The sequence below is a fragment of the Drosophila willistoni genome, assembly GCF_018902025.1.
Source record: "Drosophila willistoni isolate 14030-0811.24 chromosome XR unlocalized genomic scaffold, UCI_dwil_1.1 Seg143, whole genome shotgun sequence".
NCBI classification, from domain to species: Eukaryota; Metazoa; Arthropoda; class Insecta; order Diptera; family Drosophilidae; genus Drosophila; species Drosophila willistoni.
Window position 1 is genome coordinate 3,976,069 of NW_025814056.1, and position 24,756 is coordinate 4,000,824.

The window sequence follows — 24,756 nt, forward strand, 5'->3', positions numbered from 1 at the left end:
CCTTCGAATCCTCTACTGTTGACTAAACAGATAAGCAAAGCTTTAACATTGAAATGCTTTTTATTTATATTTGTTATTTAAAAATTCGTGCCAAATTTTTAGCTAATTACCTAGTACACAAGCGGCACGGAATGTTTACCACATGCATTTTTTTCTTTTTATAATTCACAATTCAATTGGAGGGAGAAAACACATATGTGTACATATATATACGGGGATGTATGTATACAGAATGCATATGAATAAATTTAAACAATATTATAATAATACAGGTGTTACATATTTAGGTGGATAACTTATATACCAATAATACAATATAAAAAGCGCTTTTGATTTGGAGGAGTCTCTCGTACATCCATCCACCATTGTTAACTAGATATACACAAAATAGGAGGAGACCAATGAAATAATTTGGAAATTGTTGTTTTATCGAGATGTCTGCTCTTGAGTTTAGGTGGGTGGTGCGTCTGTCTAGTTATATAGGTAGGATCAAAATTATTTGGTGTAGGTGTAGGTGTGTGTGTGTGTGTGTGCTGATTTAGACCGCAGAAAGGTGCTTAAAAGACACAGTTTGGAAATTCATTTATAAATTCACACAAATAAAGAATTACCAAAAGAAGGATACTTGGAATATAAAGAACAAAACAAAAAGATTCGTTAGATCTTTGACATGCAATCGATCCCAAAAGAAACAAAATTATTGCGGTCTAAATCCGTCTTGCGCGCTATTTTAAAAAATTAATCATCTCGATTATCTTGTTCCGATTGCTATGCATATAGGCCTTGGTATGCCACAGCATGTTGATCAGTTTCTGATCATCCTTTTCATCCATGGCAATGTCTTCGCTAAGTTGAGGATTGAAACGGAAGTAGGGTATACCAATGGTGCTGCACCAGGCGCGAGCTCGATCCACAACGCGGCCATCGGAGCAGGTGGCTTGGTCCACAAGTAGATTACCAATGGTAGATATACCATATGCCAATTTGGCAGTATCCCAAATACTCTCCGGTCGGAAAACATCGATATCCTTCAGTTCAGTCACTGGTATGTGACCAGTGCCTAAAGAAACCACTGCCGATACGGGAATGGCCTCAGCTTCGCGTCCAGCACTGCGCAAGGCCATATTATACTCATGAATTTCAGTCATGGCATCCAATGTAGGATTATTGGCAATTAGACCACCATCCAGAAAGCGGCCAAAGGCTCGGAAATATGAAGGAGCAGCACCAGTGGCACGTGCGGCACGCCACACCAATTGCTCTTGTGGCGGCGGCGGTGGGATGCGACGATTACCTAAGATGAAGATGATGACCATGACGATTATTGGTAAGTCAACATTTGCTAATTGTAAAGTGGGCTACTCACTGATGGAAGTCACTATTCCGAGAATATCGCTGGCACTCGTGTAGTTGCGGAAGAGATGGAGATCCACTGGCTTACGATCTGCCATCACACCGGTGACCATAATCTTTGGATGCTTGATATCTGTCATCACATTAAATTCGCCCAGATTGTCCTTAAGTATGGCTTCGAAATATTCACTATTGTAGGGACGTGAGCCAACAAAGCATTGCTCCTTCATGCGCAAATAGAGACCCATGCATTGGCGCATTGTCTTGCCGCAGCCCAATCCCAAGGCCAAGATGCCACCGGTGCTGGTGCCGGCTATCCAATCGAACATATGTATAATTGGTGTACGCGATAATTTTTCAATTTCGAGAAGCATTTGAACCAGCACAAGGCCACGAATGCCACCGCCATCCAAACAAAGTAGGCGTCCACGGCCATAGGGCTTGTCACCGACCTCAGCGGCAATTGGTGAAGTCGGCGACGGTAATTGCTCCGGGCTGGCTGTGGCCGAGGTGGGTGTAGCTGGGAGAGCACTGGCAAGACTGCTCGATGAGTTCTCCTTCTTAAGCTCGTCGGCATTTACCTTTGTCGTAAACATACCCAACAGGGCATCCATAATGCTTTGGCCCTTCAATTCCTTTTCTGTATCCACCACAACTGGAACTCTACAAGAGAAATATACAATTGTAATATTTAAGAGAGGGAGGGAGAGAAGTTTATTCTTGCTACTTACTGTGGAACTGCTGGTTTTTCCATTAGACCATTGGATGCTGCTCCCAAGAAACCGCTAACCACTTGACGGCTGGTGCTCGCAAGCATATTCTCGATGTGCTCCCGCTGTTCCACTGACTCCGGTGCCTCTGGGGGTATTCCATTGTATGAGCCCTTGGCATTGCAGCCAGGTGGACATTTTGAATTGGAATCCGAGCAACGTTTGGCACCCACCGAATGTAATATATACAAAATCTCATCCTCTTTATTGCCACTCGTATCATTGCCCACCATATGACGAGGCGTCTTGCCATCCTTGTTCTTAAGATTAATATCGCAACCGAATACAACGAGGCATTGGACAATCGGCACTAATTTCTTTTCAATGGCAATATGCAGAGCTGCATTGCCCTCCTTGTCCAGTACATCAATATCGGCATCATGGGCCAATAAGGTGACAACACATTCGAAACGATTTCTGGCCACCATCACATGCAATGCGGTGCGTCCATCGAAATTGGTTGAATTAACATCGCAACCCTCGACAATAAGGGCACGCAATGTCTCCCTCGACGAACACCAATGGAGAGGTGTGCCGCCGTATTTCATGTCCTGGGTATACAATTTACTCGCATTGGTCCGCAAAAATGTGGCCACTGATGTTGGGGCGGAGTTCTTATACAATTTGCTAATATTTTTGGCATTCAGATTGACATCGGCGCCGGCCAAAAGCAATGCCTTGACACAATCAGGCTTATCCGTAACGCATGCCACATGCAATGGGGTATAGCCATCCGAATTGAGATGATTCAGGTTGACAGTACTCTTTTCGGTTAGTAGCTGAAATGGATGAAAGCAAAGGCAGTTAATTAAAGCCTCTGCCGGCCATTATGTATTGACTTAGGCACTCACATTAACAATCTCTTTGGTTGTACTGGCGGCATAATGGAATACCGAATTGCTATTTATATCCAAATGCTCTAATTTGCTAAGCGGCAATAAGACCTTCACCATATCGATGTGACCCTGCTTAATGGCCAACTGAAATGGTGACATCAGTGTAGTGGGATCTGCTGTATCAACGCATTGCAACACTTTGGGATTACTGATGTAATCGACAAGATTAAAGTAGGCAATCAGATGGGTAAGCGTCCACGAGGGATTTTCGGTAAGACAATCACAGACTTTCTGTATTCCATTCACATTATAGAACTAAAAATAATAAAAGAAAAACTTAAATGAAGAAACTTGCCATGAGACTGATCTGAGATTTAACCTTACCTCCTTGACTATGGTCACAAAGACGGGTAGACGCTGCATAAATGCATCGAACTTATCCTCTGCATCCTGTTGCACTGGCGAACGGAACAGGCTAAAGGATGTGGTATTCGCGTCAGAGGTGGGTCGTTGTAAGACAATCTCATAGACGGCTCGTTTGTCAGTGCTATTGAAGGGCGGAGCAAATAATACCATGGCATCATCGCGATGTAAAACTTGAAGAGTGCCAAGAGATTCGCTTTTTATTTCCAAAACTTTATTTGGCGGATGATCGCCGCCCAGCAGGCGCTGAATAACTGTAACAAAATAGGCATTAATTAATATGGGATAAGGTAAATATATATATATATAAACGATACGATTGAAAACTAAAAGTAACATTCTACCCAATCGGAAATGACCTCAGTCTGAGTACATTCGAACTGCTCTTGGGCCAAAGAGCCAGTCGTTTTAAGCATGATTCGCAATAAAATATAATAAAATGTATATACAAGTACAAAGTAACACAAACTGAGTTCATCTTTCCCACTGGATGGCCAACACAAAGAGGATACGGGTTACTAGAGAGACACAGAATATAATGTGATAATGGTTAGCTAATACCATAACCAGACGCGAGCGCTCCAAAGGCCATCCACGCCATGATTCACATACGTATTATTAAAACGGAATTTCTTGATGCTTTAGTTACGGCGGCTTTTACGATGCGGATGCTGTTGCTGCTTATAGTTGAACTTTGTAATCTTGCTTTGTGTGTGTGCCTGTATACGAATCTAAATGCGATGATGATGATGATGAATCTAACATGGGAATATTTGCCAATTGTTAGTTAACAGGCAGCAACGTTGATGTTTCATGATGTTAGATACAAGAGGAGCAGGAAGTGGGTGGTGGTCTAAGGGATGTGGAATGGGGCCAAGAAATCAATAAACACATTCTCGAGCAAACACAAGTGCCGCAAAATTGCGAATGTGTCAGGCGAGAGAGTGAGGCGGCCATGACTCAACAAATTCAACGAGATCAAAACGATTATGTGGCTTATAAACAGGCCATACATCCAATCAGACCACCACACCACTTTCTCCGTTCACTATTATTAACCTTGATTTTACAATTAAAATGTTATATACGAATGTATGTTTTTCCCCTACAATTTTGTTGGACAATTTATGTCGTTTTAAATACGGGTAATCATTCTTTTGATTGATGTGTGTATGTCTATGTCTCTGTTTGTGTATGTGTAATAATTGCCATAAATCGTGTAATATTGTGGCGCCATTAAACCGGTGGCCTTCTGTGAAAGATGATCCAAAGTCTAACCATTGAACATGATGTTATAGTACACCGATCCGCTTAGATTCCTCTCTCACACACTTTTTGGCCAATAATTTTGCACTGGATATTTCGAATTGATTGAATTTTTAGTCCGTTGTGGTTTACAGTTACCACAATAGTAACTTTGATAAACTTGCCAGTGCAGTGGGACCGTTCACTTGACAGTTTGAAAATCTCAAAAACGGGAAAAGCGTTTGGCAGCAAAAAGCTTTTAGCGACAACATCGTGCGAGAGAACGGTCAGCGTGTTTCTGTATCTTTCGTTGTGTGTGTGTATACCTTCAGGTTAATGACGTAGATTTTACCTGAAGAATTCAAAGGAAACTAAATTTTTCGGATCAGGTATGTTTAGACTCTCTCTTTGCTGAAATGTACAAAATTTGCAAGTTGCGAGGGAAAGCTCTTGCGATCTGGAATTCTGCAGCACACGTGAAGAGCGTTTTTAACTTGAGTTCTTTTTTTTCTTTTTGTTTTTTGTGAAGTTTCGTTTTTTTTCTGGTGAAATTGAATTTTGTGTATTTTGTTATTTCTTTTTGTTTTTTATGTGAATTTATTACAAATAAATAAATAGTTGATTAATTATTTTCTACGCTATGAAAGCAACTAATATTTTTTTTTCTTTTTTTTCACGTGAAGAATCAGGTGTTTTAATAAGAAGAAGAACAACGCCGATCCAGGCAGACACACAGACACACCACCCAGGCACACACAATGGCCGCGGCACAGGTGGCTTATGTGACAATAGTTCGACTTACGATATGTTCAGACAATCATATGAGCCAGTCATGTCTAATTGAGATAAACAAGAGCATTAGTGAGCTACGCCGATATCTATCCTGTGTGGTTTGCTGTCGGCTGCTCACTGATCCTTATGAGCCGAAAGGACCTCAATGTGGCCATTATGTGTGCCGTTTATGCGTTCGTGGAGACAAACGTCTAGTTCCGGAATGCCCGATATGCCGCAACTGTTCCGGCTTCACGAACTATGAGGAGAATCGTGTTGTAACATTGCTTCTGCTATGCTACAAGTCGATATGTATCTACATGATGTTGGATAAAATATTTCCCAAACTAGAGGGTTATATGACAGTTCCCCATACGGATTCGGATATTCCGGCCGCGATATTGCCAACGATGACCATTCATGATGTTATTAATGAGGGCTCTAAATATGATGACATAATGTATACATTCCTATACGAATCAGATATGCCATTCTTTCGCGATAAGACAGGCAAAGAATTGCAATCACCTTTGCGAGAGATATCAGCATCGGTCACAGCCAGAAATATGGGCAGAATATCCTTACCATTAATGCCCCCAATTGAATATTTACCGCCGGAGCAACAGGTCGCCTATAACAGAGCCATTCGTATTGTAGCGTCTACCGCTGAGTACGTAAGACGGCAACGCTTTGAAAATCTGTACAGCAATTGCAAAGGCTTCGCATCTATACCTGGAGCAAACTTCTTCCAGCTATTTTCAGCCAGAGATCCTGGCCAGTGGGCTCAGGCTGTCATAAAACAGCAGCAAACAGCTGACATGTTAAAAGTTCGGGATCAGGCTATGATTGAACCGAATGAAACATCGTTGGATTCTTCAATAAACCAAGAACCTAATGCCAAAATGGAAAACCACGAGCCGATGCAGGTTTCCGGTCAAGTAGAAAAAGTTGATACAATAGTGGATGCACAGATAGAGATGAAGAGTCAGACAACAAATGTCAATGCTGAGGATTTATTGGGCTCTAGCCAAACTAAAAAGTCAGTTGTAACTGTGAAGGCAATGGTTCCTAACCAAAAGTGTAAATCCAATGACTCTTTAATTGCTCAGGAGAATAACAAAAATCAGAAAGCAAATCCAGTCAAGCAAACAGAGACAGTTGTCCAGGCTCCTCCCAGCCGTAAGAGAAAATCCAATGAAACCGTAGTTTCAGTGAAAGATAAAAGAAATTCTACTGATATTCCTTTGCGTAGTCAAAAACCTATTATTGTGTCATATATTCAGGTAAAACCCCCAGATAAACCTGTCGACGATGTTTCTAAGCCAACCGTCAGCAATCAGAAACAGCGTAAAGTTTGCGGATGCGGCCAGAAAGTCGGCCAAAAGAAACGTAATGTATGCCGCAGCAATCGTTGTTATTGCTATAGTAATGGCTATAGCTGTTCCGATTGCAATTGCCAGGGTTGTAAGAATCCCCTTAAGTCAGACATCAACCCAGATGAGAAGAAGGAGGAAAACCTACCCATGGATGGTAATTTAGGCGCAGAAAAGCCGTCACCAAAAATAACTCCCACTGTGGATTCTAAGTCATCCTTTGAAAGCATAATTCTGGTGGCCATCAGTAATCCCGAAGAGTCGGAACATCCTCTTGTACTTGTTGAAAACGAAAATAAGGAAATGCAATGTTTCAACGTTTTCAAGAACAATGTTGCCATTGATCCCATCGAGGTTGGTTTCCATCGCGTACAATTGCACACCAACGATCCCAAATATAAAGCCATACCCAAATATGCATATATGGCATTTCCACCACAAAATACCATTGACGAGTCGTCGTTGTTGTCACCTTTGAGTCCACTCTTGGAGTCATCACACCCTGTGATCCAAAATTAAGAATTTACAAAATTTTACAAAAAACAATTAAAAACTGCGGCCGGCCAGAGTTTTTTTTTTTTGTATTTTTAGTTTTAAATAGAAAATATTACTTTTGTTTTATGATATTCTTCGAGCTTAACAATTGATGTTTCAAACTTAAACAGAAATAAGTATATAGTCGTCTATTTATATTTATAAACATATATAATATACCTTGATGTATACGTATAGTTGTCAAAGATATCAGACCTAAAAAATTATCGCCATTTCCTTATATATAATGAGGCTCAATGAATGAGTTCTATACTAAGTTTAAATGCGATTAATGTAAACCAAAAAAATTGAAAATTAATGTTTGTTTTTCCTAGAAGCAAATTTTCTCATAGATTAAGAAATTTGATTTGACATGAATAATCTGTTATGTTTTTCGTTTTTATTTTTTGGCACGTGATATATGTACATTTAAAAAACCCATAACTAACTATGATCACTGTGAAAAAAGAGGCTTAAAAAGTATAGTATATGTATATATTCTATTAAATGTGATTGAAGAATATTTTTGGTCCAGAATTTAAAGAGACGATTTTTAGTCCATTTACATACAAGTGCATTAGATGCCAGTTTCGGATATATATACCTATTAAATGTACTTGCATTAGATCCCAAAATTGTTAGAAATATATGTATTATCTATGTATGTATGTTGTTTTGGGTAAAAAAATTGTATGCACATCCATTAAAGCCGAATATCACCTATTTGACAGGATGTGTAGGCATATAAAATAAACCAAAAAAATAACCCATTTAACGTTTGTTTAATTCTTTTACAAGCTTTTGGAAAGACTCATTGTATAATAAAGTCTCAAATGAGAAAGAGATAGTCACAGAGCAATCTTTTGTCTCTTTCTATATCGCCATATAACGAAACTGAGTGAAAAAGCATAAACGGCATCAACAAGAGGCAGACAGAGCATAATTGTGGTTGGCAAATGTAATGGGTGACCTGCTAATGCAACAGAAGTCACTGCAACAATTTTGATATCACATTTAAGAACTAATATTCCTTTGAAATCAGATTTTTAGTGTATATGTATGTATATCAAATTTGCAGTCGCAGTGACTGTTACTGGTTTCGGCTGAAAATAGTATTTTAAAATTTTTAGTATTTTATTGGTTTAGTCTGATATAAGAGCGCGAGCATTTTGAAGATTGCAGTGGGCGGTCACACTAAAACAGGCCAGTCGAGAAAACTTAACTTGGATTTTATTTGGACTATTTGTTTTTTAAATTTTTGTCGAGGCGTATAGTATAAGATAAGATCGAAATTGAAATATCGTGTATTTTGAACTAAATTAAAAGTACCGTGAAATTAAATTAAAAGTTTAAAAATTGCAATTGCACTCAAGCGAAATATATACAAGTAAGTTGTCGTACCAAAAATGACAGCAGCAGTAACAGAAGCAAAACAAAAGTCTTACCAAAGGCAGAAGGGCGTTGTTAATGCCTCACATGCGACTGCAATAGTGTGGTGCCTATTTTGGGTGTAGTGTGGGTGGGGGAGGGACAGGTGGGCTTGAGCGTTTGCCTAGGGATGCACACGGTGGGTGGCCAGCTACGCACCATGAGGTAGTATGGGTGCCGCTGCCCAGTGGGTGGCAGCAACCCGCCACCACCCCCCCCAACCCAGATTCAAGGGCAATGTGGTGGTGATGATGGTGTTGGTGTTGGTGATGGTGATGGTGATGGTAATGGCGCTGGCGGCGGTGGCGTAAGTGTTGCTGCGACCTGTGCCATTCTAATCTAAGTAAATTTCACGATTTGATTGCCTGTTTTTGTTACTGCTGCAGTGATTCACCATTTGACCGACCTGTTCCAATTCCCGTTCCCGCTGTATTGACGTAATTGTTCAAGTATTTTATACACACATATATACATACATTGTGCTCTCGCAGCTGACGTCGCCGTGAAGCTAGTGATCAGCCGAGAGTCAGCAACAATAAGCAGCGATGCAGAACAATCCCAGCCCACAGTTGCCGTGCAAGGGCATTTTAAAGACTTCGCGCAGCTTTGACAAGTCTGGGGCCAGGTAAGCCATTGAATCACATTCACTTTCACCCTCTGTGAATTCACTTATCCTTCCATAAATGACAATATTTGTCTGGGTCATTGCAGTTTTCGTAAAAGTGCCAAGTTTGATGAGCTGAACGTTCTGCAGACATTTCATCCGGCCGACAAGGACTATGGACATATGAAAATCGATGAGCCCAAGACGCCCTACAATTACACGGAAGCCTACGACGATACTCGAGACGAATTGGATACAGAGTTGCTAGTAGAAAAGTAAGGAAGAGTTTTCTTTTTGTTTTCAACTAAAATCTGGGGAATGCACGTTTTAATCGAAATTGAACTGCATATTGCATAAGCAAAGGTGGTCAATCCATAGCCAATCTCTATGCAACATCGAAATTAGCAACTGTTAGAATCTATACAGGGATCTTGCATTATCTCTCCTGTGTTAATAACACTTTTGAAAAGACCCTTGGCAAATTGTTAATTCGTATAAGAGTTAGTAGAAATTAGAATTTGATTTTTACAAGAGTTCTCTTTCGCTTATACCAATGTCTGAACAACAATTGTTATGCTAAATATGTTGCTAGTTAATAATTGCTTTTTGAATTGATTGACCTCAACATTCTGAGGATTATTCAGTGCAGGGTTTTTCAATAGTATTACATAATCTCAAATTTCACAGATTACGATTGGCCGCTAACACACAGTCTTCCCAGAGCATTGGTGACGAAGATTCTTCCGGCGATGAGGAGCCCTTAAGCGAAGAGGAGCGACGTAAGAAACATATATTTTGGTTGTTTATTGTGATAATTAACTTATGGTATTTGGTTACAGAACGACGTCGTGAATTTGAGAGACGTCGCAAGGCCCATTATCGAGAGTTTGAGGCGGTTAAGCTGGCACGAAAGCTGATACAGGAGGAGGATGATGATGATAATGATGACGACGATGGCGCACCAGGCACCTCGGACAGTAGGCCTTCCACCTCCAGTCGATTTGCTGCAATTAGTAGCAGTAAACAGCCAACGCAAAAGTCATCCAGCCCAAAAGCAACAGCATCCCCGTCTACCAATATAACTAGTAATATGGATTTGGAAACATCTAACAACTAGAAGCAATCTATCCAGCGATCGTATATCTATATATATATGTGTATATAGCAATATGAATATATATATACATATGTATGTATATATATGCATTTCTATATATATATATATATATTTATAAATATATATAAATATATGTATATCATTAGTAGGAACAAGAGCACTCGTGATTCATTGAATTTACACACCACCACCAAAAAAAAAAAGAAGAAAAAATGGAAGAGTTAATAAGAAACCATCGCAGAATGTTCGTTCAAAACCGATCAATTGAAATATTATAGTTACATGGCTAGTCATATAAATATATACACTTAGAGATCCCACTCTCTATTTGTACATATAAATATGAATACAGAGAAGCAAAAACATCAATTGCATGCATAATAGCCAGAGTAGCATATTGTTCCAATTGTAGTTTAAATTGCGTTTAAAATTTCTAGTATACTCTATTGAATTTTAGTCCAACTTGAACACTGTAAACTCCATTTGCATTTAATTTGTCCACAGTAAGAAAGCGAAATTTAATTTCAAATACTATGCAAACACATACACAAACACACACACACACACATACACATACACATACACAAAAAGTGCCACAAAAGAATGGATGGAAAGGCCTGGGGAAGACAACATATTAAACTTGATTTGGCCTTACTTTTAGTTATTTATTATAACAAAATACTATTATGATTATGTTTAAGTTTTAGAATTCAAATATTTGAATTATTGATAAACGAAATATCCCTCCCCACCACTATTTCCTACCCCTCCCCCTCTCCAGTTTCCACCCCACCCTGTGTAAAAAGCTAAAAAAAAAAAAAATTTACCGCCAGAGCTAACAAATAACAAATAAATACGAAATAAAACTCTGAAGTCGCTCTTCTCGTCGCGAGTATTCAAAAACTTGCCATTTATTTTAGTTTTAGTTTTCATTAATCCTTTTTGGTTTTTGTTTTTGTTGGTTTTATCATTATCAGTTATACATTATAATGTAATAGTGTGTTTTTTTTTTTGTTTTGTTTGTTTATTTGTGACATAGCTGGTCATTTAGGTATACATATTTAATTAAATTAATTATGTGCTTTTGCTTTCAAGTCTGAGAGAGTAAGTAAGTAGTAGTTATCGTTTTTTGCCATCGCCCACTGAGCCGAATAATTCCCCATTCAAAGATGGGCACAAAATCCGCCAACTGCACGTAAAAAAAGAATTCAAAACAGATAAAGGCATCCTCAATATTATTATCTGTCGGCAGGAGGCTGACTACTATGCCTAATCTTTGGATGAGGATTGGATTGATGTATATTTATCATAGTTCAGCTGATTTTCGTTATCATTTTTTAATGGGACAGTTTTCAAGTTTTGGCACTTAACTCACATGACAACTTTTTGCCGTAATTTGCACAACGCGTTGATTGACGATTGGTTTTTTTTTTCATTTTGTTTTGTTTTGCTGATTAACAATAATTTATATACATATATATATATACAATCAGAAATATATATATGTGTAATAGAGATAAAGAGATATATAAGCAAAAAGCATGCAAACTCAAACAATAAACAAACAGTTGACGTTGCCAGGCAGCATCTAAAGATCCTTTTAAAAAGGATATCAATGAATGGGCTATCGTACTAGATCGGTGTCGCCTATATGTATAGAAATATAAGGACCTACAATATACAGTTTGAATTCACCGCTTCTGGATGCGATTGCCTAGCAAACGTTTGGCAAAATATTAATAGAAATATATATATAGAGATATATATTAGTAAAAGTGCGTAAAATATTCTAGAACATGTTGTTTTCTTTTTTTTTTTGTGGGGTCACATCGTATCCATTTTTTTTTTCATTCATTTGCTAATATTTTCGTGGCTAGTCAACAAATAACAATCAATCTTAAGTTTCTAAAATGTAGTTTTATATATATATATATATATATACTCATACTATGTGCATATGCTCCAATATATATGCATATAGTATGAGTTTACATTTTGATTATAATTAAGAGCGTGACATATAGAAAATTAATAAAACCATTTCATTTAATTTCTTTTTTTTTTTTTGAGGTATTTTTACTTACTAAGTCCATGTCTTGCCGTTGGATTTAATTAATAGACGTATATATGTATATCTATTCCTTTTCTATATCCATTCAATGATTTGGGGCGACAAGACATGGGTTCTATGTGCTCCTCGTTTGATTGCATTTTTTGTGATTAAAAGCTAATGACCTAATATGGCCCGATATTCGTTTTCGTTTTTGATTTCAATAGTAGTTATACATTGAATAGATTTCGTTAGTAAATTAGTTTTTAAACAATATACGATATATAAGTATAATATATTGTATGTATATATATATATATAGTGTGTGTAGTTTCATTCGTTAGTTGTCGTTTTAGTATACATATCCATGATCGTTTTAAGTGTTTTGTTTTTATGAAGTGGGTTCCATTGAATTTTTGTTTTTTTTGTGGTATTATTTTTTTTTCCTTTTCTCATTGTTCATTTATGGAATCCGTTTGATTTGGCTTTCGGATCCATTATGCCGCCAACTTAAGCGAACATATGTTGAGTACCTGGTGGTACTTTGTAGCTAGGATAAGCATTGTTCAGTTGGTGTTGGGCAAAGAAATTTGTATAGTCCTGTCAATAGATGACGATATAAAAATTGTGTCAAGTATTTGAATGCAATAATAGAAAGTCGGGTTGAAAGAAGTAAAATGTAGCCAAAAGTGTGCAATAAGCAGTTTGACAAGGTCATTCGATGAAATGTATTTTCAAATGCTTTCCAATTCTGAAACATGGATCATTTTTGTTGAATTCTTCGACTGCCTATTACATACTTTAGGGGGCAAATTCTCTTTAGATCCACTAGTCATTTTATTTCCTTCATTTGTTTGAGTTTTACCAAGTTCTTACTCACCCGATTGATTCTTCTGGGACGGCAAACGGGGCCCAACGCCAATTGGCGTCGTTCCTCATTTTCACGAGCAGCAGCCTCCTTGTACTCTGGTGGTGGCCATTTCAAATCTCCGCGCAATTTGCTGCCTCCTAGAAGTTACATAAGCAGCTGGTTAATGAATATTCCTTATGTGAATGTGGATTTCTAGACCTACCCTGATAGCTGACGGCGGCTGGCTGCGAAGTGTAAACTGGCGCAGGCTGCTGCGAGACAGGCGCCTCCTTGCGTAGGGTGATAATGCCAGGACTGGCGCCACGATAGCTATCCTGTCCGGCATAGGGAACAGATTGCTGCTGCTGCAAATCGGTTTGATCCTGCGAGTAAGGTTGATGCTGGGGCTGCGAATAAGAATTGTATTGGGGTTGAGCATAGTTTGAGCCACCATTTTGTTGTGGATATTGCTGTGGTGGTGCTTGTTGTTGCTGCTGATAGGGCGACGCTTGATATGCAGGTTGCTGATGCGCCCATTGAGGAACCGATTGTTGAGCAGGCGCCTGATAGGGTGCCTGATATTGCTGCTGTGGCGGCTGTTGCTGCCACTGTGGAACCGGAGCAGCATGTTGTTGCTGCTGCTGCTGCTGTGGTTGTTGTTGATAATTGTTGTATGATGGTGCACCATATTGTTGTTGTTGTGGTGGCTGCTGTTGTGGTGGTTGTTGTTGTTGTTGATGTTGAGGTGGCTTTTGGTGCAAACATGCATGAGGTCACAGAAATTTATGGATGTTGATTTATGGTTTGGTTGTTTTTTGGAGAGGAAGGTGCAAAACAATATACACACACACATACACACGGATAGTGCAAAGAGATTTAGATCGAGGAATAATAAATTTATATATATATATATAGAGGGAGAGAAAGATAGAGAGAGAGAGAGAGAAGACAAGTTAAAGACTAGACTTTTGGATTGGATTTAGTGTGGCAAGGCATTTCAAATGTTACTCTACCGTTAGAGGAAAGCATGGCGCAGTTTACAGCTGAAATTCGCATAGAAATAAGCAGAGCAGAGAAGAATAAGCTTTGGTTAATGTTAATATTAATAGCCGCCATTAGTAAGGCTCAAGAGACATGCGAAACGTATACGATAACAAGGATAAAAGTACATAGATTGATCCCACTCGTTGTTTGTGTGTAAATATGTTTATACATAGTGGCAATATAATATGTACAATTTGATTCGATTGAGTTTCGATAATAGATCAATCGATTTTTCAATCATTATGAAAAAGTTGCTTGCGTTAAAAGAGGCCCGAGATTGATCAAAGGAACAAAGTAAACTAAAGTTTTAACAGACATTGACTATAATTTTCAACAGCCAATAGTTGCATATAGCCATACAACTTGAGGTTGTCCAAAAGTCGTAAAAGTTACTTCAAATTAAAAAAGAGAGCTTGAAAAGAAGATGGTGTAGACTATGGTTAAAAAGGTGAGGAAAATTGAGGCAATTCACTCCGCTTCTTGGCCAACTTTTTTTAAGGAGACTCATTCAATAAATCTAGACAAGAATTATGTATATTCTTTAGAAAACTGTTTGGCCAGTTTATTTAAAAAAGATCAACTTTATACGAAGTTTTCTTTGTCTTTTATGAGTAAAGTCTGTTAAATTTCATATTCTTTATCAGAACTACATTAACATTGTTTTCAAATCTAACTGGAGACGAATGTAGACTTTTTTTTGAAAGTGTAGGATCAAGTTATCAAGATTTACGACTTTAAAAGTTCAGTAATTTTCTATTGAGGCATTTTGATACTAATACTAATATTTCGGAAAGTGGCCTTAGGGAGTGCCCCCTTGGATCTGTCCGTAAATGTTAAAATGGTGTTTCAAGTAAAAAGTTGTATTGGAGAATATTTTGTACATTTTTTCACCATGTATAAACTGTGAGTTGTAGAAATAATTGGAAAATGTGTAGTGTTTAGTATTTAAAGGAAAGGACTCCAGATCATTTGTGTTGGATAGAAGATAGCACAGAGAGCAACTGCAGCTGCAAATTCTAGCCAGGCTTTGATATGTCATCCATATTGACTGTCAGAAAAACAGACGATACCTGCTGTAGATATGGTTGATATGGTTGCTGCTGCTGCTGCTGTTGTTGTTGGAATGGCGGATATGTTGTTGCTCCAGGAGATGCACCGCCAGCAGTGAATTCGTTTTGAGTTTTTGGCAATGGAGCACCAATATGCTTCCAGCCACCGCCTGCATTGTCTACAGCATAGATTGGTTCATGTGTTCCTTGTGGTTGGTATTGTTGTTGCGGCTGCTGTTGCTGCTGCTGATGCTGCTGATGATATTGCTGCTGGTGCTGGGGCTGCTGTTGTTGCTGTTGCGTATATGTGTGGGGAACATTGGAAGGCTCCCTCGAAGGTTGCCTATTGAACTGGGCCTGTGTATATTGTATGGGTTGTTCATTTGGATAACTAGCTTGGACTTGATTTTGACTGGGTACTGATGGGGTGTGCTGGGTGTAACCATTTTGTTGGTCTAGGCTAGGTTGATTTGTTGCTGTTGTTGTTGTTGGTGGTGGTGGTTGAGTTCGTGGCTGAACGTTGTTATAAATGGGACCCTGTAAGTTGTCAGTGTGGTTATGTGTTTATGGCTGGGTGTATATGTACATATGTATTTATGTATGTATGTATGTAAGTTGTAAGTTGTCTCTGTGTGTGGGTGTGTGTGATTTTTTTTTACCACTTGAAATACGAGTAGATATACTAAACATCTGACATATATATCCATATATATATGTACATTACAAAAACAATTATATATTTACACACATTTGATATATACAAAAATCTTGTGACTAAACAAATATATACAAATAATTCGAACTTAATTTAGAACACAAATTACCTGAACTGATGGTGGAGCAGTTGCTGCTGGGGCAACTGGAACTGCAGCTGCAGCCTGTTGCTGGGGATAATAACCACCGCTGCCTGGAGCTGGGCTTTGAGACTGCGGCTGGGGCGTAAATTCACGAATAATACGCTCCTCCGAGGCTGGCGGCCAAGCAACACGCTTGTAACCTGGTCAAGAGAGAAAGAAGACACACACAAAACACACATACAGATGTATGTAGATTAGTATTTGTCGCAATTAAATGCAATTCACTCAAACGAGCAGCTGTTCAGCAGAGATATAGAAAAAACAAAAAAGAAAACAAAAACTATACACGAAAACATTCAACAAAATGCGGCCAACAACACGCGCCCAGACGTGGGCGTATCTGGCCTTGTGGCACTGTGCAATAGACTCAAATTGGGATTCATTCTTCTCTAAATGCAAGACAAAATAATTTGAAAATGATTTAAGCCAATTAAATTTTTCATTTTAGCCACCTCATGGTGTAGATAGATGCATAGAGAGATAGATAGATGGTTAGTGGGTGGATGGATGGGTAGGTGGGTGGGTAGGTGGTTAGGTTGTTGGATTGGATTGGTCGGGCTTTAAAAGAGTGTGTGATATATTTCGATCATACGCTGCCTGTCATTGCTGCTAAATTTAGACAATGTGAAAAAAAAAATAACAAAAACAAATAGAGAATTTTTCACATTTTCAATGACATTACTCATACGATTGAAATACAACAACTCCCTGCCCACTGACCCCTGTCCCTGCCTCCTCCCATCATCGATTTCAAATTGGCAACTTTGTTTTCTTCCATGTTGCAAGCAACATGTTGCTACAACAACTACAACGAGTTTGAGTTTTGATTTCTTTTTGTTTCGTATTTTTTGTGTGTTTTTTTTTTCTTGTCTTTTTATTCTGTATGTTTACCCTCTAGATTTTTATAGTTTGCGTTAATGATCTTCCACTGGGCGCCCATGATGATTGCCAAACCAAACTATATGCAAATATATATGCTTTATATATATCTAATGTATTTAGCTTTATGATAGGAGCCAAAAAGCGACAAAAATATAACAAATTTTTTTCTTGCTTTAGATATATGTAGATATTAAAAAAATATCAGGATATATAGGTAGGTAAGTATCTCTGTGTATATAGTTTGGCTGTGCGAATATTTTCTCTTCTTCTTCTAGTTGTTGTTGTTGTTGTTGGTGCTTTCTCACAAACACTAGTTATATAATCAGCGCAGTGTAGATCAATTAATTGATTCGATTGATTTTTTGATGAACTTGAATTTTTTTTTATTTTCGGCTTTCGGGAACCACACAAAATTAATCGTTGCAAATTCGAAACAAGAAAAAAATAATTAATTCATATATATATATTTGCAAAATCAACAAAATATATATATGTATATATAATTTCTTTTAATTGGTGTTGGCAAATAAGTCGGACGCGCGTTTCGTTTTAGGCGTTTTTATTAAATTTAATTCGAATCGATATTTAAAAAACTAAATAAATGAAAATACGTTGCTAAAAAAACTAAGAATTTGATCTATTTTCTATTTCGTTCGCGTTGGCCGCGCGATATGTTTGCCTTCGATGTATGCTACTAAGTGATGAGCCAGAGAAATGCAAAGGAAATTATTGTTGGCCAACAGCGGCGAAATGGTCAATTCAACGAATATATGTGAGCACATACACTCACTCGCTCATTTGCCACCCCAACCCCCCCATTTGCCGCCCCTCCCTTTGCACTCACACTCAGACCCCAAACCCCCGCAATCCATCTATATAGATTCAGTGATACACTCACTCATTCGCCTACAATATTTGCAAAAAGAACACACACACACACACACTCACACTTGTGAAAAGTTATTGGTGTTGTTGTTGGGTGGTGATGGTGGTGAGGTGGCTAACGTAAAGTCTGAAGAAGGCCACAGAAGCTGACCACCTCCCCCCCACCCATGCTAAATACGTGAAATTAAATTGCTGCTAATGATGCCTATGAGCCAAGGCAGAGACGATAGCAATTGCTATCCATACATACATAAGTATGTATATCTATCTATCTATGTGGCCTATCTGGCCTATATGCTCTTTTGGCTGTCCGTGGCATTGTTTACACCTTCGATTTTTGATTTGTGAGTACCTTGAAAAAAGCAAAAGAACAAAATGTATCTTTGGCATATTATTCGGTCTGCTAAACTATTGTATATTTTGTATTAGGCCTCGCAATACGAGAAGAGTTCATACATACATACATAATAATAATGAATAAGCATTCACTACCCTTCCTAGTCATACATATATGTATGTATATATCGAGTACGAATATGAATATTGCGATTATTATTCGTATTGTTATTGTTATTAGCACTATGCTAAACCACTACAAATTAAGTGGGCGAGCTGTTTCCCATCCATCTTGTCGCCAAATCGCATATATCTAGTATTAATATATATATCCTATACAGACACACACACACATACATATATCCATACATATATCTTTTGCTTGTTTAATGACTCAAATGGCCTGGGATGACTACAAAGTTTGCTAAATTTAAATGACTGTCGCCTGTTAGAGCCAACTAAAACAAATCTGTTTTTAAACGTATTCTCACAGGTGTACGACAAAAGTTTGGCTCATTAAAATTATTAGGAAAAACTTGTAAAATATTTGCAAAAAAAATAAAATAAAAATAAAATAAAAATCTTTACATATAAAACTAAACTGCATAAAGTGTCTGCCAACCATTTAGTATATATTTGTACAATATATATACCTATGTATACATATGTACATATGTATATACTTATATATATTGGGTTCAAATCGTCAATTCGATGCGTTAACGCTTGTTAAGCACTTTGAAACAAATGCAATCTGATGGCAAAAACAAAACGTCAAAAGAACATCAGAAATGCTAACATATTAACTCAATGTAAATGATTTTTTTTCTAATAAATGGCAACAAATTGTAAAAGTATTCATGCTAAATCTCTAATCTTAATAACGATTTATAATTTTGTAATATATGTATGGTTCTTTGTCTAATTTAAAGTAGATACATTCGACTAGAAACAACTATATTATATAACTTGCCAAAACAAAAGGAGTCATTCTTTAAGGAACTTTGAAAGAAAGTGTATGTAAATTCGTAAAAGGATGTCCCGACATATAAATGTAGGGAAAGAAAATTGTGAAAAGGGGGAAAAATAAATTTAGGAATAGAAAAATGGATAATAAATTCATATATACATATATATGGATGAAATTCGAATACAAGTTTCTCAACTTTTGTTAACAATGTTTAGCTACTTGGCTTCGATTGAGCTTTTTTCGTTTCTCTTTTATTGTTAAAGTTTGAAAACGATACGGAATAAGTTTCATGAGGAATTCTAGTATTGCAGAGTAGATATTCAAACGGATTGAAAAGAGATTGAGAAGAAGTTGCAAAGAATATTGAGGAAAAATTGTGTCTATTGCAAAAAGAAACTGGCTTTCTTAAGGTGCAAATCAGATTTTCGCTAAATATAGCTCAAGACAGAGGCCACGGTCTTTATTAAAATTTGATTAAAGCCAGGAATGATAAGGAACAATAATCCGAATTTCCCTTAATATTTGATAGTTATTGAAAGAATATACCAGAATACATATTTAACCTTAAATTGCAAATCGAAATTGCTTAAAGATCATTTACACAAACTTGATAAATATTGAACTTAAAGTTACTGTTGATACTGCTCTGATTATCTTCCCACAGAGACATTGACAAAAAGGACATCACACAGATACACACACACACATACACACGCACGCACGCACCTTCAATGGCAATATAAGGACGCGGTGATACATTATCGAATGAACGATTAAAGTTAAACTCTCGTGTAGATTGCTGCAGTTCCTCATTGGTAGAAGCTAAAGATTTAAATTGATGTTGCCGCTCCACTTCAACCTCTGATTCCACTTCCACCTCCTCCTCCTCTTGCTCTTTGGCCATGCAACTTTGCTTTAGGCTCGGAAATATGAATGGCGATGGCTGGTTAGTAAGTGATCGTGGCGTGATTGGCCCTGCCAACATTGAGGATGACGCCGACATACTTTGCTGCAGGGGCTCGGTGGCTGTATGGACCAGAAGACCTATATTCTGTCCCTCCAATTGTGGTATATGTGTGAATTTGGCTTCAAGCTTTTCTGCTGGCGCAGTGGGAGATTTTGAACGGTGGACAGGATTCAAACCGAACGGCGAACTGGCACGTTGTGGAGCTTCAATAAGTGGAGCCGGATATTTGCGTGATGGCAATGGACTTGGCGAACGACTACGTTGCCATTGAATGGCATCATTGGATAATGCGAGATTGTCTATTGACGGTTCAATTGGTGTCGTTATAATCTCGACAAAACTACGCTGACGTTGCATCTTCTCCCGCTTTTGGTCAGCTGGTGGTGGAGTCGATGGCGCTTTTTGAGCTGTTGGAGTTTGTGTTTCTGTTTTCGGAGCAACCGTTTGTGTCTCCTCCCATGATATTTGTCGTGATATATAAGGACTACGTATCTCATAGGTGGCCTTGTAGTTCTCTAGCGATTCGTTACGTAAATTGGCGATGCGCCATTGATCGGCCTTGCTTAGCTTCGACCAATTGGGTGAGTTTCGTAGCTCTCCACAAATCGAACAGCAAGTGTGTGGCTCATGGGAGCAGGATTCGGATTCAGATTCGCCTTCGGCTTCGCCGGCAGCTTCGTGTTTGTGTTCGCCTTCGGATTGTGGTTCCTGTTTCTCGGGCATCTCCTCTGTGTCGAGGCGAGGTGTCAATGTGCTCTTGCCTGTGGACAATTGCTCGTAGTTTGCAATTACATCGGACACATGTCTGTATTCCACATCTATTGGGGCATTCTTGTTATCCTCATCCAATTCTTCTTCAATAACTACGTGCTGTGCCTCATCGGCAGCTGGCGTCGTCTTGTGCTCTACGTGCAATACCGAAGCATCGTCCAATGCCACGGCAATACGATGCAGATCCTCCAGGGCTCGTTCCACAATTGGCACGTTTTCGGCCACAGAGACCTGTTCACTTACCATGTCCGATATATTCGTCTGTTCTTGTTTACAGACTCCGCCAGTTAGGCCACCTGCTCGGCAATAAATTTGTCGTAGTATTGCCTGAAGGGGACTTTCCACAGCCAAAATGGGTGACTGTCGTGAGGCGAACATGTCCCATAATTCGTTATTTGCTTTGGTCAAAGGTTTCGGAGTTTCTGTTGCTGCTGCTGCTGCTGCTGTTGATTGAGGTGGGGTTGGAGGTGGCGGTGGAGGTGGAGGTGCTCCGGCTGCTGCTGCGACTGATGGCGGTGTTGGTGTGCTTGTGGGTGTACTCTGAACACTTCGCTGCAATGCATTCTTGGCATTCTCCATATAAGCATCAATCTGACGCAGATGCTCGGCTATGGATTGCTGTATATGTGCATATTTTGCCTCAAGTTGGGCAATCTCCACATGAGCCTCATGCTGTTTCTCCTTAGCCGTTTCCGTTTCACATTTAGATTGGCTATAGATTCGTCCTTGCCGACGGGATACATCGTCGGTGGCAGTGGATTTAGCCCTCATCTGTGGCAATGGCTGATGTTGTGGCGGTGACGGTGGCGGTGGCAATGGCGGCGGAGTGGGTATACTTTTAGCTCCCGGTTGCTGCAACTTAATGCCACTGGCGGCACTCACAAAGGTTGCATTCGCCATATCCTGTGCATTTGACATCTCCTGCTCCTGATCCTGCAAATAGTTGCAGGCCTCGTCATAAATTTGCTGAGCACTGAGTTGTTGGCCGGGATCGGACGACGTTTCAACGCGAACTGGTATAATTCGAGCAGTGGCCCCACCACCAGAGTGGGCCAAAGCCAGAGCCATCTGCTGCTGCTTCTTAACTGCCAGGCTGTCAATTATTGTTGTCGAGGGAACTTTTTTTGGCAATCTCTCGCCCGGCGGTGTCTCGAGTGATTTGGGGCTGGCAGCGGCAGCTGCTGGTGTTGGTGTTGGTGGCAACGGTATGGCCTCCAAGTCAACATCAACCTTGGGCTGCTCCTCATCGTTGCTATCGTTGCCATCGTTGTCATAGGAGATTTTCAGTTCGGTGGCCAATTTAATGCATCGTCGTTGCACTTTCGGACGGGCTGGTCGCGGTTTTGGTGGTGGCAACTCGGGAGCCCCATTCCCCAATGCCACAGCACGTTTTCTGCTACGTCCACGATCCAGGGAGTACGACTGACGCTTGGGCCGTGGCCGATAGGGTGTAGGCGTGGTCAGTGTGGGTGGTGTTCCTGGTCGTTTTTGTGCCAATTGCTCGTAATACTCGCATCGCGGTGCCACTAAACCCAAATCCACATCAGCCGCCCTTGTCTCTGGTGCAGAGAATCCTTTCGCCATTGGCGTTGGATGGAAAATATGATCCACACTCTTCATGGATGCGGTGTTAGGTGTTGTTGCTGTTGCTGTTGGACGTCCTTCACGCTGGCGTTGCTCTCTCACTTGCTTGGCAGTAGGCTCTACAATTCGTGTTGGACTATTGAATTTCTCCCGTAATAACTCAATGCTGTGCATTGGATTGGGCTGACTGGTATTGGGATTGGAATTGGTTACATTTCCGTTTGAAGTTTCAGCCTCCAATGGTGGCCAGCTGTGATCTCGCTTTAGTAGACTTCTTTTCGTGGCCATACGATTGATTTTGAGCACCGTATCCCTGTCAATGGTAATGTCCTGTTGATGGCTGAGATACTGGGTCTTTATCTGATCCAATAGCTGCTGATGCAGGGCATGGTGTGGATGCTGGGCATCGCCTTCACGTTGCCGTGAACGACTCTGCCTTTTGTTTGCATAAAAATCTTTGACAATTGATTAAGCAATTAAAATTAAGCAAATGCAAATAATTATTCATAGCATACCGAAGACAAACAAGTTATCATCTCAACAGGACACATTACAAATATGGCTAAAAGTGAAACTGAATGTGTAATTTGGCTGTATTTTGTTGAATGTTCTAACAATGTGTATTCTTGTGTCTTTTTTTACAATTTTATGTTGTTTTTCTGTCTTCTTTTGGGATGAAAGAGACTAAGACGGAAAGACAAAACTTGGTTAAGAAATCACAACTTACCGCATTTGACTTGCTGCTCCTCCTCCTCGACGGCACGGAGAACGGCCGAATTGGCCAGATTTAGGGGCTTTGAAATTTGGTCATCCACTTCAATCCTAAAAGATAGAAAAATAGAAATATTACAAAACATAATCTACAAATGCAACGGCTGAGAGCCGAAAATTTGGAAAACTTTCTTAAATACAATTCAATTGCCCTTGTCACTACCCAAAATCTAAATGCCCCCCATATTGACTTTCAACAAATATGTAAATAAGACTTTTCCTAAAAGACAAAATCATTTCCCATTTTCAACTGTTAGTGAATTTTCTTAAGAACTTTTAAATTTTCATATCCTGAGTCCCATGTCTTTTGCTGCTTAATTATCTCTCTTTCGTTTTTAATTGGAACGGTTTGGGAACTACCACCTAAAATCATGTCATGGGCATAAATTATTATTAGAATAAGCATCCTTTTGGGTGAGGCATGGCATTGAAAATTACGTGCAAACACACACACAAAGATACACCTCGTCCCACATTGACCCAAAAGTGGCGAGGTTAATCGACTTTGACAAGCAGTAGATGAGAAGTTTGTGATATAAAAGACGCTGCCGGGTCTCAGTGCAACATCACATCCTGTGCAGCATCTTAACTGGCAACTTGTCGTCTGTTCCAGCAGCAGCAGTAGTAGAAGCAGAAGCAATTCCCATAAGCATACCCTAATAGTATAGTATATGTAAAATGGCCAACTTCAACTCATCCAAATTGATGCTGGTCTCAATGTTGCTGCTCCTGTTGGCTCTCTACAATGCCACACAGGCAATGCCCAGTAAGCGGCAAGTAAAAATCTGCGGCTCCAGGCTATCCGAGACAATGGCTTTGGCATGTCCAGGTGGATTTCGTTCGTATACACCGCACAAGCGTAGTTTTTGTAAGTACTTTTCTGAAGCAAATTTTTATTGGCCAAAAAACCAACAACAAAATGCGTTTTGTGCCCCTTTTGCAGTGAATGTCTTCGACTATGTGGAGCTACAAAATGATGCTGGGGACGAGGATGATGATGTTGTTGTTGATGGACAACAGTCACGTGATGGCATCAAGTACAACTGGCAAGAGCCCAAGTCCTACAACTCTATGATGGCCACCAGACGTAATATGAGAAGAATAGTTGACGAATGTTGTTACAAGTCTTGCACTTTCAATGAAATGCGCGCCTATTGCCAGTAATCGGATAAGTGGTGATAATGTTTCCTGATTCTTAGAAGAAGTTGGCTATCCCAGTCTACACACATAATTGCTTATAAACATTCTCCCTACAACTTGACAATTTGTTGATACTTCAGTTTATT

General features: G+C 39.3%; 5 protein-coding genes across 17 annotated transcripts in view; 3 read left to right on the plus strand and 2 right to left on the minus strand.

Annotated features, from left to right (window-relative positions):
- Positions 1 to 41: 41 nt before the first annotated feature.
- Positions 42 to 4,806, minus strand: LOC6645213 (85/88 kDa calcium-independent phospholipase A2). Of its 2 annotated transcripts, none has more exons than XM_002067937.4 (6): positions 4,661 to 4,806; positions 3,344 to 3,636; positions 2,975 to 3,274; positions 2,085 to 2,902; positions 1,367 to 2,016; positions 42 to 1,294 (listed from the first exon to the last, which is right to left on the minus strand). In XM_002067937.4, exons 1-6 carry the CDS (start codon positions 4,668 to 4,670, stop codon positions 726 to 728), a joined length of 2,640 nt encoding a protein of 879 aa, XP_002067973.2. In that variant the 5' UTR covers positions 4,671 to 4,806; the 3' UTR covers positions 42 to 725. The 2 variants fall into 2 exon arrangements, with proteins under 2 accessions (XP_002067973.2, XP_023033055.1); XM_023177287.2 differs by lacking the exon at positions 4,661 to 4,806 and adding an exon at positions 3,944 to 4,113.
- Positions 4,807 to 5,385: 579 nt separating this feature from the next.
- On the plus strand, positions 5,386 to 7,290 carry LOC6645214 (E3 ubiquitin-protein ligase msl-2). Its single transcript, XM_002067938.1, has one exon. It carries the CDS (start codon positions 5,386 to 5,388, stop codon positions 7,288 to 7,290), a length of 1,905 nt encoding a protein of 634 aa, XP_002067974.1.
- A 1,190-nt stretch (positions 7,291 to 8,480) lies between these two features.
- LOC6645215 (protein phosphatase inhibitor 2) lies at positions 8,481 to 10,611 on the plus strand. Of its 2 annotated transcripts, none has more exons than XM_015177785.3 (5): positions 8,481 to 8,692; positions 9,120 to 9,358; positions 9,445 to 9,612; positions 10,025 to 10,116; positions 10,177 to 10,611. In XM_015177785.3, exons 2-5 carry the CDS (start codon positions 9,279 to 9,281, stop codon positions 10,452 to 10,454), a joined length of 618 nt encoding a protein of 205 aa, XP_015033271.1. In that variant the 5' UTR covers positions 8,481 to 8,692; positions 9,120 to 9,278; the 3' UTR covers positions 10,455 to 10,611. The 2 variants fall into 2 exon arrangements, with proteins under 2 accessions (XP_015033271.1, XP_002067975.2); XM_002067939.4 differs by having other exon boundaries at positions 9,225 to 9,358.
- A 1,897-nt stretch (positions 10,612 to 12,508) lies between these two features.
- LOC6645216 (adenylate cyclase, terminal-differentiation specific) overlaps positions 12,509 to 24,756 on the minus strand; it is a 28,265-nt gene continuing 16,017 nt past the window's right edge. For 2 of the 11 annotated variants that reach the window (XM_023177317.2, XM_023177319.2), the window contains 7 exons: positions 23,427 to 23,521; positions 20,104 to 23,154; positions 16,272 to 16,444; positions 15,469 to 15,804; positions 13,578 to 14,103; positions 13,385 to 13,512; positions 12,509 to 13,104 (listed from right to left, as the gene is read on the minus strand). In XM_023177317.2, coding sequence (XP_023033085.1) covers positions 13,015 to 13,104; positions 13,385 to 13,512; positions 13,578 to 14,103; positions 15,469 to 15,804; positions 16,272 to 16,444; positions 20,104 to 23,154; positions 23,427 to 23,521 — 4,399 coding nt within the window. In that variant the 3' untranslated portion in view covers positions 12,509 to 13,014. Of the gene's footprint in view, positions 13,105 to 13,384; positions 13,513 to 13,577; positions 14,104 to 14,367; positions 14,398 to 15,468; positions 15,805 to 16,271; positions 16,445 to 17,195; positions 17,661 to 20,103; positions 23,155 to 23,426; positions 23,522 to 24,756 lie in introns of those variants that run through there. The other 9 variants (XM_023177321.2, XM_023177320.2, XM_023177326.2 and 6 more) reach the window with 9 other exon arrangements.
- Positions 24,059 to 24,747, plus strand: LOC26529296 (probable insulin-like peptide 5). The gene is made up of 2 exons (XM_015177839.3): positions 24,059 to 24,338; positions 24,414 to 24,747. Exons 1-2 carry the CDS (start codon positions 24,149 to 24,151, stop codon positions 24,632 to 24,634), a joined length of 411 nt encoding a protein of 136 aa, XP_015033325.3. The 5' UTR covers positions 24,059 to 24,148; the 3' UTR covers positions 24,635 to 24,747.